At 40.7% G+C, this 12,194-nt stretch overlaps 1 protein-coding gene and 1 long non-coding RNA gene across 8 annotated transcripts in view; one reads left to right on the forward strand and one right to left on the reverse strand.

Moving 5' to 3' along the window:
• Positions 1-24: 24 nt before the first annotated feature.
• spns1 (spinster homolog 1 (Drosophila)) overlaps positions 25-12,194 on the reverse strand; it is a 32,997-nt gene continuing 20,827 nt past the window's right edge. For 5 of the 7 annotated variants that reach the window (XM_036937986.1, XM_036937989.1, XM_036937988.1 and 2 more), the window contains 4 exons: positions 11,216-11,311; positions 9,463-9,552; positions 7,439-7,528; positions 25-1,217 (listed from right to left, as the gene is read on the reverse strand). In XM_036937986.1, the coding sequence (XP_036793881.1) occupies positions 1,210-1,217; positions 7,439-7,528; positions 9,463-9,552; positions 11,216-11,311 (284 nt within the window). In that variant the 3' untranslated portion in view covers positions 25-1,209. The remainder of the gene's footprint in view (positions 1,218-7,438; positions 7,529-9,462; positions 9,553-11,215; positions 11,312-12,194) is intronic. The other 2 variants (XM_036937991.1, XM_036937992.1) reach the window with 2 other exon arrangements.
• LOC110537918 lies at positions 1,544-2,692 on the forward strand. The gene is made up of 2 exons (XR_002475689.2): positions 1,544-1,763; positions 2,460-2,692. It is a non-coding gene; the product is annotated as an uncharacterized LOC110537918 (long non-coding RNA).

Raw genomic sequence — 12,194 nt, forward strand, 5'->3', positions numbered from 1 at the left:
AGGTGAAATGATTGAAAAATAATCTTGTTCATTTAGATTTATTTAAAGGTATATGACAAGCATGTGAATTTCACCATAAACTGAGGCCATCACCCAATAACATATTTTTTATAAGCCCTATTTGCACAGAATTAGTATAAAAAGTCTAACTTACAGCATGTCAGTTTTTCCAGAGGACGATTCATTTTTACCTCATTCAAAATTTAGCATTATGACTGGAGGCTTTTCTAGGTATGAAGATATTTCACATCTTGGAACAGCCTAATATTGACCTAATGGCCTTCAGTTCGGAGAAAGTCAAAATAATGCATAAAAATCATGAACTAACCTATGCAAACTTTTAATTACCGGACGTGTATGGCACTAGGAAAGTTGTGACAAAACAGAATTTAACATTAAGCTACATGCATAGCACTGTTTTAAGCATCAATTTGTTCCCAAACCAGGTGCAGCACCTGTTAAACTAATATCCCTCAACACAGGGATGACGATTCACACTCAGAGGACCCAACCTTAGGGATGTGATTTGTGCTCATGCACATTACACTGAGTTTATCCTGTCAGAATAGGGCTATAGATTATGGCAGAGCATTTCTTATATAGTGACAAAAAGAACTTCAACTATAAAAACAGATTTGAATGTAGTTAACATGACTCCACAGTAAAAAAATATATATAAATACATTTAAGAGAAAATGGGTAAACTAGAACGAACATTCTCAGGAGTCGTCAGCAAATCCATACATTGAAAAAGATGATGCCGTCGGCATGTCAACATGGGATCAAATCCGGCCTACTGCCCTTCAACACCACCTTTCTTTCCCCACTGTCATCCTCTCTTTAATAGGAAAGAGCTTAAAGAAAAATCATTATGGTTATAGCTGGTAGCTCACACAAGCAGCTGGGGCACCAAGAGGTGTTTTTCAAAGGCATTTGTCCTACACCACACAAGCCATACAATACATTTTACAACATGTCCTCCCTTATTACCACAGTTTGGAGAGAGACGCCTGGTGGATGATATTAAGGTATTTTGAAAAGTTTCAGCAGCCACAGCAGTGAGTTGCACAGTGCTCTTGTCCATATTGCAGAAGCCCTATGTAGCTGTGTAGTCTTCCCTTTGACTGATACTTGGTTGCACTCAAATCCAGCTGTCAAGCGACTCATCAATTACCTCCCCGTCGGAATCAGCTACATGATGGGGAGGCTTCACATATCTGAGAAGAAAAAAAAAAGTTAGCTTTACATACCAAATAAAGTTGGTACTGAGTTTCAGAATGGTATCACCCACCTGCTTGGTTATTAGATGGTCTAGCAGTTAAATGGTAGTGTTTTTGCAACATGAAATCTTATTCAAATCGGTTCATATACACCACCAGGAATGAGACTTTGTTGTACATTTTCTGACAATAGAGCACTTAGATGTAAGGCAATTGTATAGCAATATAGAGTGGGAAAGCGGCCTTGCGTTTAACAATTAAGTCACTGCAGTAAATAAAACATCTGTCCTGTCCAGGACCAGTCTATGCAGACCGTGCACCACAGCCAATCAGAAGGCCTATATGCAAATCAGTTTTCCACACTGGCCTGCCATCATTCACTTTAAACTGGACTGTGATTACAGGCCGTAGCAAGTGTGCCTTTAGATCATTAGAACGCATTTCCCAAAAGCCACCTGACTGGATTTCTGCAAATGTGTAAATACCACGGGAGTCCTCCTACATTTGCGAACTTCATAGCCCTATTGATGAAACCATGAAAAGGTAGGCTCGCTCGCTCCCTCAGTTGCCTATGCACATCAACAACTAATGATAGCCAGAGCTAAATCTAACGAGAGAACATTTATATAAACCCTCAAACTTTTTCAGCTAGTTCGGCATCAGAATCGTACTGATAAATGGGGAATAGTAAGTAGCCTGCTTGTCCCAACCCACGTTTTGACAACTGAATGGGACTTTTATAAAATGTCCACTTATGTACATAGGATGCATATAGCATTAACATTAAAAGATGATAAATATGTGTCCAGCCTTTGCTGCTAAGCATAATACGCTGCGACCCTAATGAAAAGGTTTTTAACTCCAAATATGGTTTTGTTTGTCACTGCATGGATCACCGGTTGGATGCAGCATTGCTGTATGGTGCACTCAATGTATTGTCGTTGAGTATACTCGATTTTCCTACACATTTGTTAATTTGACTGATAATCAAACAAGATTGTCCACTTCCTCGTTTTCGCACAGCGGTCTCATGTTTGTGCAGAGCCATTCAAATTTTAGTGGTCGCATACACATATTTAGCAGATGTTATTGCGGGTGTGGCGAAATGCTTGTATCATTGCAAATAGGGCATTATTTGGTCGATTTCTTCTTAAACTAAATCTGAAAGGGTTTTAAGGATATTTTTTTTTAAATGTAATTTTATGAACCCAACCCCTATCTGTTGCTTTACCTCCACAGACGTCACGAAGCACTTCCAGGCTGCAACAAAGGGACAAGTGGGAACGGCTTAAAAACAGTAAAATGGCTGAATTGAGAAGTGATGAAAGAAAATGAATAGGATTAAAATGTAGTTTTGTGTTTGTTAAATTTTATTACCATGACTACAAGTAGCACTGAAATTATGCTCCCGTAACATGTATTGTGACAAAAGGATAAATGCTGTGGGCCATGAAAATGTAATAAAATAACATGTGAATACTGTGTCACACATGAGCATAAGGTAACATTACGTATGACATGTGAATACTACATGTATCACATATAGGAGCATAAGTATTATACATACTGTATAAGATCAAATGTCACGTGAAAATTGTATTTTTCAACATACAAGTGACGTGTGGATGCATTTATTGCAGGTTTTGTTTTTGGTTAATCATTGTTAAGCTTTCAATACCGAAGCCAGACTGCAGCATTTTAGTAGCCTCCACTTTCCATCCACTGCGCGCTGTAAACGGGACACACGAAAGCAGCGCAATTGAAGTTGAATTCACTAATGCGAGCACATCACGCTGTAATTTCATTAAGTAAATGACTCAATTGTTGATTCATTTATACATGCCTGTGAGACCTTTTCGGCCCGCGGGCCTTGTGTGCTAGCCGATTAGTCACATTATGGCTGACGTGATCATTGCCCTTGCTAGTTTGATTGTATTAACATTCCAAGCCTTAGTTACAGTCGTCCGTTTTCATTCCAAATATTTAGTAATTGAAGATGAAACAGTGCACCCCAAATGGGTGGAGGCAGCAAACAATGTATCAGGCCAGCTGTGATTTTACAACCTGACAGCAATATTTTTTGGACTACCAAGAAATGGATTGGTGAATTATATTAATAATGTATTTATTATAAATCCCCATTAGCTACTCTTCCTGGGGAACAGCAACATTAAGGCAGTATTACCTTTTTGTAAACATTAATACAGATTCCACAACATATTGTGTGCCCTCAGGCCCCTACTCTTAATATACCACAAAATCCATGTGTATAGTGTGTATGTTATCGTGTGTTTGTATGCATGTGTCTGTGCCTATGTTTGTGTTGCTTCACAATCCCCACTGTTCCATAAGGTGTATTTTTAAATCAAATTTTACTGCTTGCTTGAGTTACTTGATGTGGAATAGTTGTCATGGCTCTATGCAGTACTGTACGCCTCCCATATTCTGTTCTGGACTTGGGGACTGTGAAGGGACCTCTGGTGGCATGTCTTGTAGGGTATGCATGGGTGTCCGAGCTGTGTGGCAGTAGTTCAAACAGACAGCTCGGTGTGTTCAACATGTCAATACCTCTCACAAATAAAAGTAGTGATGAAGTCGATCTCTCCACTTTGAGCCAGGAGAGATTGACATATATATATAATTAATGTTAGCTCTCTGTACACATCCAAGGGCCAGCCGTGCTGCCCTGTTCTGAGCCAATTGTAATTTTCCTCAGGCCCTCTGTGGTACCTGACCACATGACTGAACAGTAGTCCAGGTGCGACAAAACTAGGGCCTGAAGGACCTGCCTCGTTTGATAGTTCTGTTAAGAATGCAGAGCAACGCTTTATTATGGACGGAGTTCTCCCCATCCTAGCTACTGTTGTATCAATATGTTTTGACCATGACAGTTTACAATCCAGGGCTACCAGATTACCACAGTCATTACAAGGTTTAGTGAATGATTTGTCCCAAATACAATACTTTTTGAAATATTTAGGACTAACTTCTCCTTGCCACCATTCTGAAACTAACTGCAGCTCTTTGTTAAGTGTTGCAGTCATTTCAGTCGCTGTGGTAGCTGATGTGTTGAGTCAACCGCATACATATACACACTGACTTTAATCAAAGTGGCATGCTGTTAGTAAAGATTGAAAAAAAAAAAGGGGGCCTAGACAGCTGCCCTGGGGAATTCCTGATTCTACTTGGATTTTGTTGGAGAGGCTTCCATTAAATTAAAGAGCACCATCTGTGTTCTGTTAGACAGGTAACTCTTTATCCACAATATAGCTGGGTGTGTAAAGCCATAACACATGTTTTTCCAGCAACAGACTGATCGATAAATGTCAAAAGCCACACTGAAGTCCAACAAAACAGCCCCCCAATCTTTTTATCATCAATTTCTCTCAGCTAATCAATGCTATGCTTGTTGAATGTCCTTCCCGATAAGTGTGCTGAAAGTCTGGTGTCAATTTGTTTACTGTGAAAAAGCATTGTATCTGGTCAAACACCATTTTTCCCAAAAGTTTACAAAAGGGTTGGTAACAAGCTGATTGGTCGTCTATTTGAGCCAGTAAAGGGGGCTTTACTATCCTTAGGTAGGGGAAAAACGTTTGCTTCCCTCCAGGCCTGAGGGCACACACTTTCTAGCAGGCTTAAATTGAAAAAATGGCAATAGGAGTGGCAATAATATCCGCTATTATCCTCAGCAATTTTCCATCCAAGTTGTCAGATCCCAGTGGCTTGTCATTGTTGATAGACAACAAGAATAGATGGATGCATTGAACTGCATCCATTTATTCTGCCAATAACACCTTACTGTATGTAATGGAATTTTGAGTTAAATATAACCTATTTTTAAAACCTCTTTTCAAAAGTTTGTTTTGAAGCGCACACTGGGAATCTGATATTTTTTACTGATATGATTGTCTGCTTTTTTCATATCTGCAAAGTAGTTAAAAACGTTGTCAGTTCCACTTTAATAATATCAGGGATGTGATCAGGACAACATACAGTAATGGCTATGGGAGGATAGGTCAGTTTCCATCAAATATAAGTTGTGGTAAGGTTGTGTCCCAAACGGCATCCTAATTCCTTTATAGTGAACTACTTTTAACCAGGGTCCATAGGGCTCTCATCAAAAGTAGTGCACTATATTAGGGAATAAGGTGTCATTGGAACATAACACTTAGGAGTATGTGACGCCACACAGGTGTGGAAGTGGGGCGTTACTACTTCATAGGAAAAGAGGCATTGGAAAGAATATGGTGTAATTGCAGACCACAACTCGGGGTGTTTCTTGATGTGGGTGTTCCCTGATATCAGGAAATGCCAATTGATAACTGCCCTTGGTCAGTTCCGGTGTTATGAAACTGATGGTTTCTGGACACAGGTTTGTTTACATAGCAGGTTAGGGTTAATTAATGTGGCAAGTTAGGAGGCTGAGGTTAAGGTTAGGGAAAGGGTTAGATTTAGCTACGGGGGGGGGGGGGGGGGGGGGTTCGCCTTTGCACCAGATGAAAGTTGATTGCATTTGTTTTGGAACCGGGCTGCCTCCCGGCATGAGCCAGGTGCCCCGTTCAAGTCCCAAAGCGTAGTTGGCTCAAAACAAATTGACGTAGGAGCATTTGAAGTAATGAGTAGGATTCTGTGTTTTCACATGCAAAAGCGATTGCTTTTGAGCTTTATCAGGAAAGTACGGGAATGCAGATGCCTTGAGCAGTCTTCCGCTGTGATACACACCCACCATAACAGCTCAAGAGGACAGAGTGCTGATGTGCGTGGACACGGCACTCGTGACCGCAGAGCAAGGGAGATCCTGGACAAGTAAAGACACAGTACTGTCTAGAGATAGAGAATATGTAGTAAGGGGATGGCCACAACAAACAGAAGGGACTGAATTCACACCATACAGTGTCAGGGAAACAGTGTTGATGGTTGTGTTATGTGGGGAGCACTAGTGATTATTCCACAGCCAGCACGCCAGGCTAACCTACAGCAGGGGGTCTCGCGTATAAAGCCTTGGCTAGGAGTTATTTATGGTGGCCAAAACTAGACCAGGAGATAGACAATCTCGTCAAGACATGTAACATGTGTCAGGAACACAGAAAGGCACCAGCAGCTCCACTCCACCCATGGAAGTTTCCAGAGAAACCTTGGAGAAGATTGCACATAAATTACACAGGGCCATTCATGGGGGAAATGTTCCTGATAATAATTGATGCCTATTCAAAAGGGATGGATGTGTATCAGGTTAGTTCTGCTTCATCCAACCCCTACTATAGATGGCCTACGACAGAAAAAGAACCATGACAAACATACCAAGGGCTTAAATTTGAGGGGGACCCTGTCTATCAGACATTTCAGTTGTGGGAAATTGGATTCCTGGATTCATAGACTCAGCTACTTGTCCTGTTTCCGACAAGGTAAGGTGGTTTGCAGACATGTCGATCAGATTCTTGCCAGACGGGATGTAACAACAAGTGAGTTACCAGTTGTGACGGCAGAGGACAGGCTGTTCTCTAGCTATCCAAGTGCTTCTGTGGTGCACATTCCACAGACAGAGACCGTAACAGAGGAAACAGTTCACCAAGAGGAGAATCTCGTTTCAGAGTCAAATACTGAACACTACCCCTAGTATACGTCATCCACAGAGGCACGCAAAGCTTCCAAGCTGCTTAAAAGACTGAACTCTGAACAAGAAAATAAAAAAATAGCTGCGATAAATTGTTTTTAAAAGATTCACAGTAAAAGAGACTCAAGAGTTAAATACTTAGTTACCCAAGCATGTGAAAATAAAAGTAAACTTGTGAAATTTCATGTTTAAAATGACTGACTTGTTTAGACCAGTAGAGTACATAAGATTAAAATAATTGTTTCCGTTAAAATAACCATTTCAGATTAGATTTAAAATCTTAAGTGGGAAGGAATGTGGTATTAACATCATTACACATAACCAGACGGTGTAGCACTTGGGTACCTATTGGTATCATTATTAGAGTATTGGAATGCGCCACAATACATACATTGAGTGCAGCTGCGACTACCTGCCTGTTACACCATTCTCCGGGTTGGTAATAAAGTAATCCCTTCATAAAGGGCTACTAGCTTACTCCTCTCCCAAGGCATAAAGAGTTGGGAGAGGGGTTGTCAAAAAAAAGCAGGGATTCCTGATTAACCAGGAAAGATCACATCCCAGAAAAGTTATATTCTATTCAATGTACCAATGTGGGCCATACCTTTAGTATTGACATAGTCGTTGCCTTCTTCATCACTGTCATCACTCTTTTCCACGTCGATATTCATGTTGCCCTCCTCGTCACTGTTTCCTGTGAACACAAACACAGGATTGAGGTATATGCACAGTGCATTCAGAAAGGATCCAGGGCCCTTCCCTTGTTCCACATTTTGTTACCTTAGTCTTATTCCAAAAATGGATTAAATAAATACATTCCTCAATCTAAACACAATACCCCATAATGAAAAAGCGAAAACAGGTTTGTAGAAATGTTTGCAAATTTATAAAACAATAAACAGAAATACCTTATTTACGTAAGTACAGACCCTTTGCTAATAGACTTGAAATTGAGTTCAGGTGCATCCTGTTTCCATTGACCATCCTTGAGATGTTTCTACAACTTGATTGGAGTCCACTGGTGGTACATTCAATTGATTGGCCATGATTTGGAAAGGCACACATCTGTCTATATAAAGGTCCCACAGTTGACAGTGCATGTCAGAGCAAAAACTAAGCTATGAGGTTGAAGGAATTGTCAGTAGAGCTCCGAGACAGGATTGTGTCGAGGCACAGATCTAGGGAAGGGTACCAAAAAAATTCTGCAGCATTGAAGGTCCCCAAGAACACAGTGACCTCCACAATTCTTAAATGGAAGAAGTTTAGAACCACCAAGACTCTTCCTAGAGCTGGCTGCCCGGCCAAACTGAGCAATTGGGGAGAAGGATCTTGGTCACGGAGGTGACCTAGAACCCGATGGTCACTCTGACAGGATTCCTCTGTGGAGATTGGAAAATCAGATCCCGAACTTCAACAAGATCTAACATCTCTGGAGAACTGAAAATTGCTGTGCAGCGACACTCCCCATCCAGCCTGACAGAACTTGAGAGGATCTGCAGTGAAGCATGGGAGAAACTCCCCAAATACAGGTGTGCCAAGCTTGTAGCATCATATCCAAGAAGACTCGAGGCTGTAATCGCTGCCAAAGGCGCTTCAACAAAGTACTGAGTAAAGGGATTTTACAAAAGTATTAGGTTTTTATAATTTAGCAAAAAATCCTAAAACCTGTTTTTGCTTTGTCATTATGGAGTATTGTGTGTAGATTGATGAGGAAAAAACACAATTTAATCAATTTTAGAATGCTGTAACGTAACATGTGGAAAAAGTCAAGGGGTCTAAATACTTTCCGAAGGCACTGTATTGTCATGCATTTCACTTCAACTGAATATTTTTTTAATTTTTATATATTGTAATATCCATGTGTTTAAGTGTTATTTGGTTATCAATAAAAAAAAGAAAAAGCATTCAACCACAAGATGTCACAAAAGCCCGATTCGCAAGGGACTAGTATTACTGGTTATTATTGGTTATGTAATTATTTCCCCAGAATTTCAGTGTCTCCATTGGACAATTCGGACTGGATTAGTTTTACCAAACTGCCCCTGTAATTCTTTTTCCCCCCTCATTCAAAGTTGACCATTATGACGGTAGTCTGAAGGCTCTGCTAGACATGAAGATATTTCACATCTAGGGATAGTTTAATACGGACCTAATGGCCTTCAGTTTGGAGAAAGTCTAAATATTAATGCATATCAATAAGAACCATAAACTGTAACCTATGCAGACATTACCTGACATAGTTGCCAATTTATCAATTCATTGGCACAATACTGTCCATGTTATCTTTTAAAAAGAGAAGTATGGCACTAGGAAGGTTGATATGTGACAAAACAGATCCTTCACCCCGTGGGCTACGTGCATAGCACTTTGTTGTAAGCATGAACTTGTTCCCGTGTTCTTACCCAAACTAGGTGCAGCACCTGTTAAAACGCTAATGTCGCTCAAAACACAGGGATGACGATCCAGGTTAGTAATAAAGTAATCCGTTTATAAAGAGCTCACTCCTTCCAAGGCATAAAGAGTTCCATGGGTCATTAAAACTGTCCAAAAAAAGCAGGGATTCCCGATTTAAATCAGGAACATCCCTAAAAAGTTGGATTCTATTCAATGTGCCAATGTGGGCCATACCTTTAGTATTGACATAGTCGTTGCTGCCTTCATCACTGTCGTCACTCTTTCCCACGTCGACATTCATATTGCCCTCCTCGTCACTGTTTTCTGTGAGAACACAAACAGGATTGAGGTATAGAGTGCATTCGAAATTGCATTCAGACCTTCACTTTTTCCACATTTTGTTACGTTACAGCCTTATTCTAACATGGATGAAATAGTCCCCCCCCCCCTCATCAATCGACACACATATCCCATAATGACAGAGCAGAAACTGGTTATTAGAACATTTTGCAAATGTATTAAAAACAAAACATTTAAATATCACATTGACGCAAGTATTCAGACCCAGTACTTTGTTGAAGCACCTTTGGCAGCGATTACTCCTCTCAAGCTCTGTCAGGTTGGATGGGGAGCGTCGCTGCACAGCTATTTTCAGGTCTCTCTCCAGAGATGTTTGATCGGGTTCAGGTCCAGGCTCTGGCTAGGCCACTCAAGGACATTGAGACTTGTCCTGAAGCCACTCCTGTGTTGTCTTGGCTGTGTGCTTTGGGTCGTTGTCCTATTGGAAGGTGAACCTTCACCCCAGTCTGAGGTCCTGAGTGCTCTGGAGCAGGTTTTCCTCAAGGATCTCTCTGTACTTTGCTCCGTTCATCTTTCCCTCAATCCTGACTAATCTCCCAGTCCCTGCCACTGAAAGACATCCCCACAGCATGATGCTGCCACCACCATGCTTCACCGTAGGGATGGTATTGCCCAAGTGATGAGCGCTGCCTGGTTTCCTCCAGACGTGACCCTTGGCATTCAGGCTAAATAATTCAATCTTGGTTTTATCAGACCAGAGTAACTTGTCTCTCGGTCTGAGAGTCCTTTACGTGCTTTTGGCAAACTCCAAGCTGCCTGTCAAGTGCCTTTTACTGAGGAGAGGCTTCCGTCTGGACACTCCACCATAAAAGCCTGATTGGTGGAGTGCAGAGATGGTTGTCCTTCTGGAAGGTTCTCCCATCTCTACAGAGGAACTCTAGAGTTCTGTCAGTGTGACCATCAGGTTCTTGGTCACCTCCTTGACCAAGCCCCTTTTCTCCCGATTGCTCAGTTTGGCTGGACGGACAGCTCTAGGAAGAGTCTTGGGGGTTCTAAATTCCTTCCATTTAAGAATGATGGAAGCCACTGTGTTCTTGGGGACCTTCAATGCTACAGAATTTCTCTGGTACCCTTCCCCAGATCTGTGCCTCGACACAATCCTGTCTCGGAGCTCTACGTACAATTCCTTCGACCTCATGGCTTGGTTTTTACTCTGACACGCACTATCAACTGTGGGACCTTATATAGACAGGTGTGTGCCTTTCCAAACAATCAATGGAATTTACCACAGGTGGACTCCAATGAAGTTGAAGAAACATCTCAAGGATGATCAATGCAAACATGATCCACCTGAGCTTAATTTCAAGTCTCATAGCAAGGGTATAAATACTTATGTAAATAAGGTATGTTTATTTATTTGCAAAAATTTCTAAAAACCTGGGTTCGCTTTAAGCATCAATTTGAACACACCCAAACTGGGTGCAGCACCTGTTAAACTCTCTCTTATCGCTCGAAAACACAGGGATGACAATCCGGGTTAGTAATCAGTTTTAAAGAGCTCACTCCTTCCAAGGCATAAAGAGTTCCATGGTTTATTACAACTGTCAAAAAAGCAGTGATTCCCGATTTAAATCAGGAACATCCCTGAAAAGTTAGATCCTATTCAATGTGCCAATGTGGGCCATACCTTTAGTATTGACATAGTCGTTGCTGCCGTCATCACTGTCATCACTCTTTCCCACGTCGACATTCATATTGATTTTCATAACCTCGCCACTGTTTCCTGTGAACACACAAAAACACACAGGATTGAGGTATATACTGTATATGTACACTCCAGTCTAAAACCATCGTGATGTTTATACTGATTAACCTAGAAGACGGATTTCTATTGCATCACTCACCCTGCTCTTTGTCCTCGTCTGCTTCCACATTGACATATCATATGAACGCGATGTGAATACTCCAGACAGCATTTTAGTAGTAATATTTCGTGGCCCATCAAGATGCCTTTTCTTGATTTCTACACCTCTGTATAAATGGTCTGCACATGTGCTTCACAAAAACTGGAATGAGGAAATAAATATGCTGCTGCTCGCAACATATCCATTCAAAAGGAGTGCTCTATTCAAGCTGCGTCGCTGAAGCGTTCCAGATTAGGCACTAGAAATGTTAAGGTCATTTGAAGCGTTCACCTTGAATGCAGTTTCCGGAAACATAGCCTTTACATTTCAATCACGCTGTAAAGCTGAACTTCTGCCATAAGGTTTGAATACAGCCCTAAATCAACAAAAACTCAGTCTCCTAATCTACATACTGTCATGAATTGGACTGGTGATTTCAACTGAAATGTTTTATTGTTTATGTATTTTGTAATATCCATGTGTTCAAGTGTCTTTAAAGTCCTTTTCGCACAGGACTAGTATTACTATAGAATGTCATTTATGTGGAAAAAGTATACATTGTCATACTTCAGTGAAAGTAAATAGAAAATTGCTCAAGTAAAAATCACCCAGTAAAATAGTACTTGAGTAAAAGTCTAAAATTATTTGATTTTAACTATACTTAAGTATCAAAAGTAAACGTAATTGCTAAAATATACTTACGTGTAAAAGTAGAAATTCTTCCAAATTCTTTATAATAAGCAAATGTATTTTTACTTTTGC

The sequence above is a fragment of the Oncorhynchus mykiss genome, chromosome 12, assembly GCF_013265735.2.
Source record: "Oncorhynchus mykiss isolate Arlee chromosome 12, USDA_OmykA_1.1, whole genome shotgun sequence".
NCBI classification, from domain to species: Eukaryota; Metazoa; Chordata; class Actinopteri; order Salmoniformes; family Salmonidae; genus Oncorhynchus; species Oncorhynchus mykiss.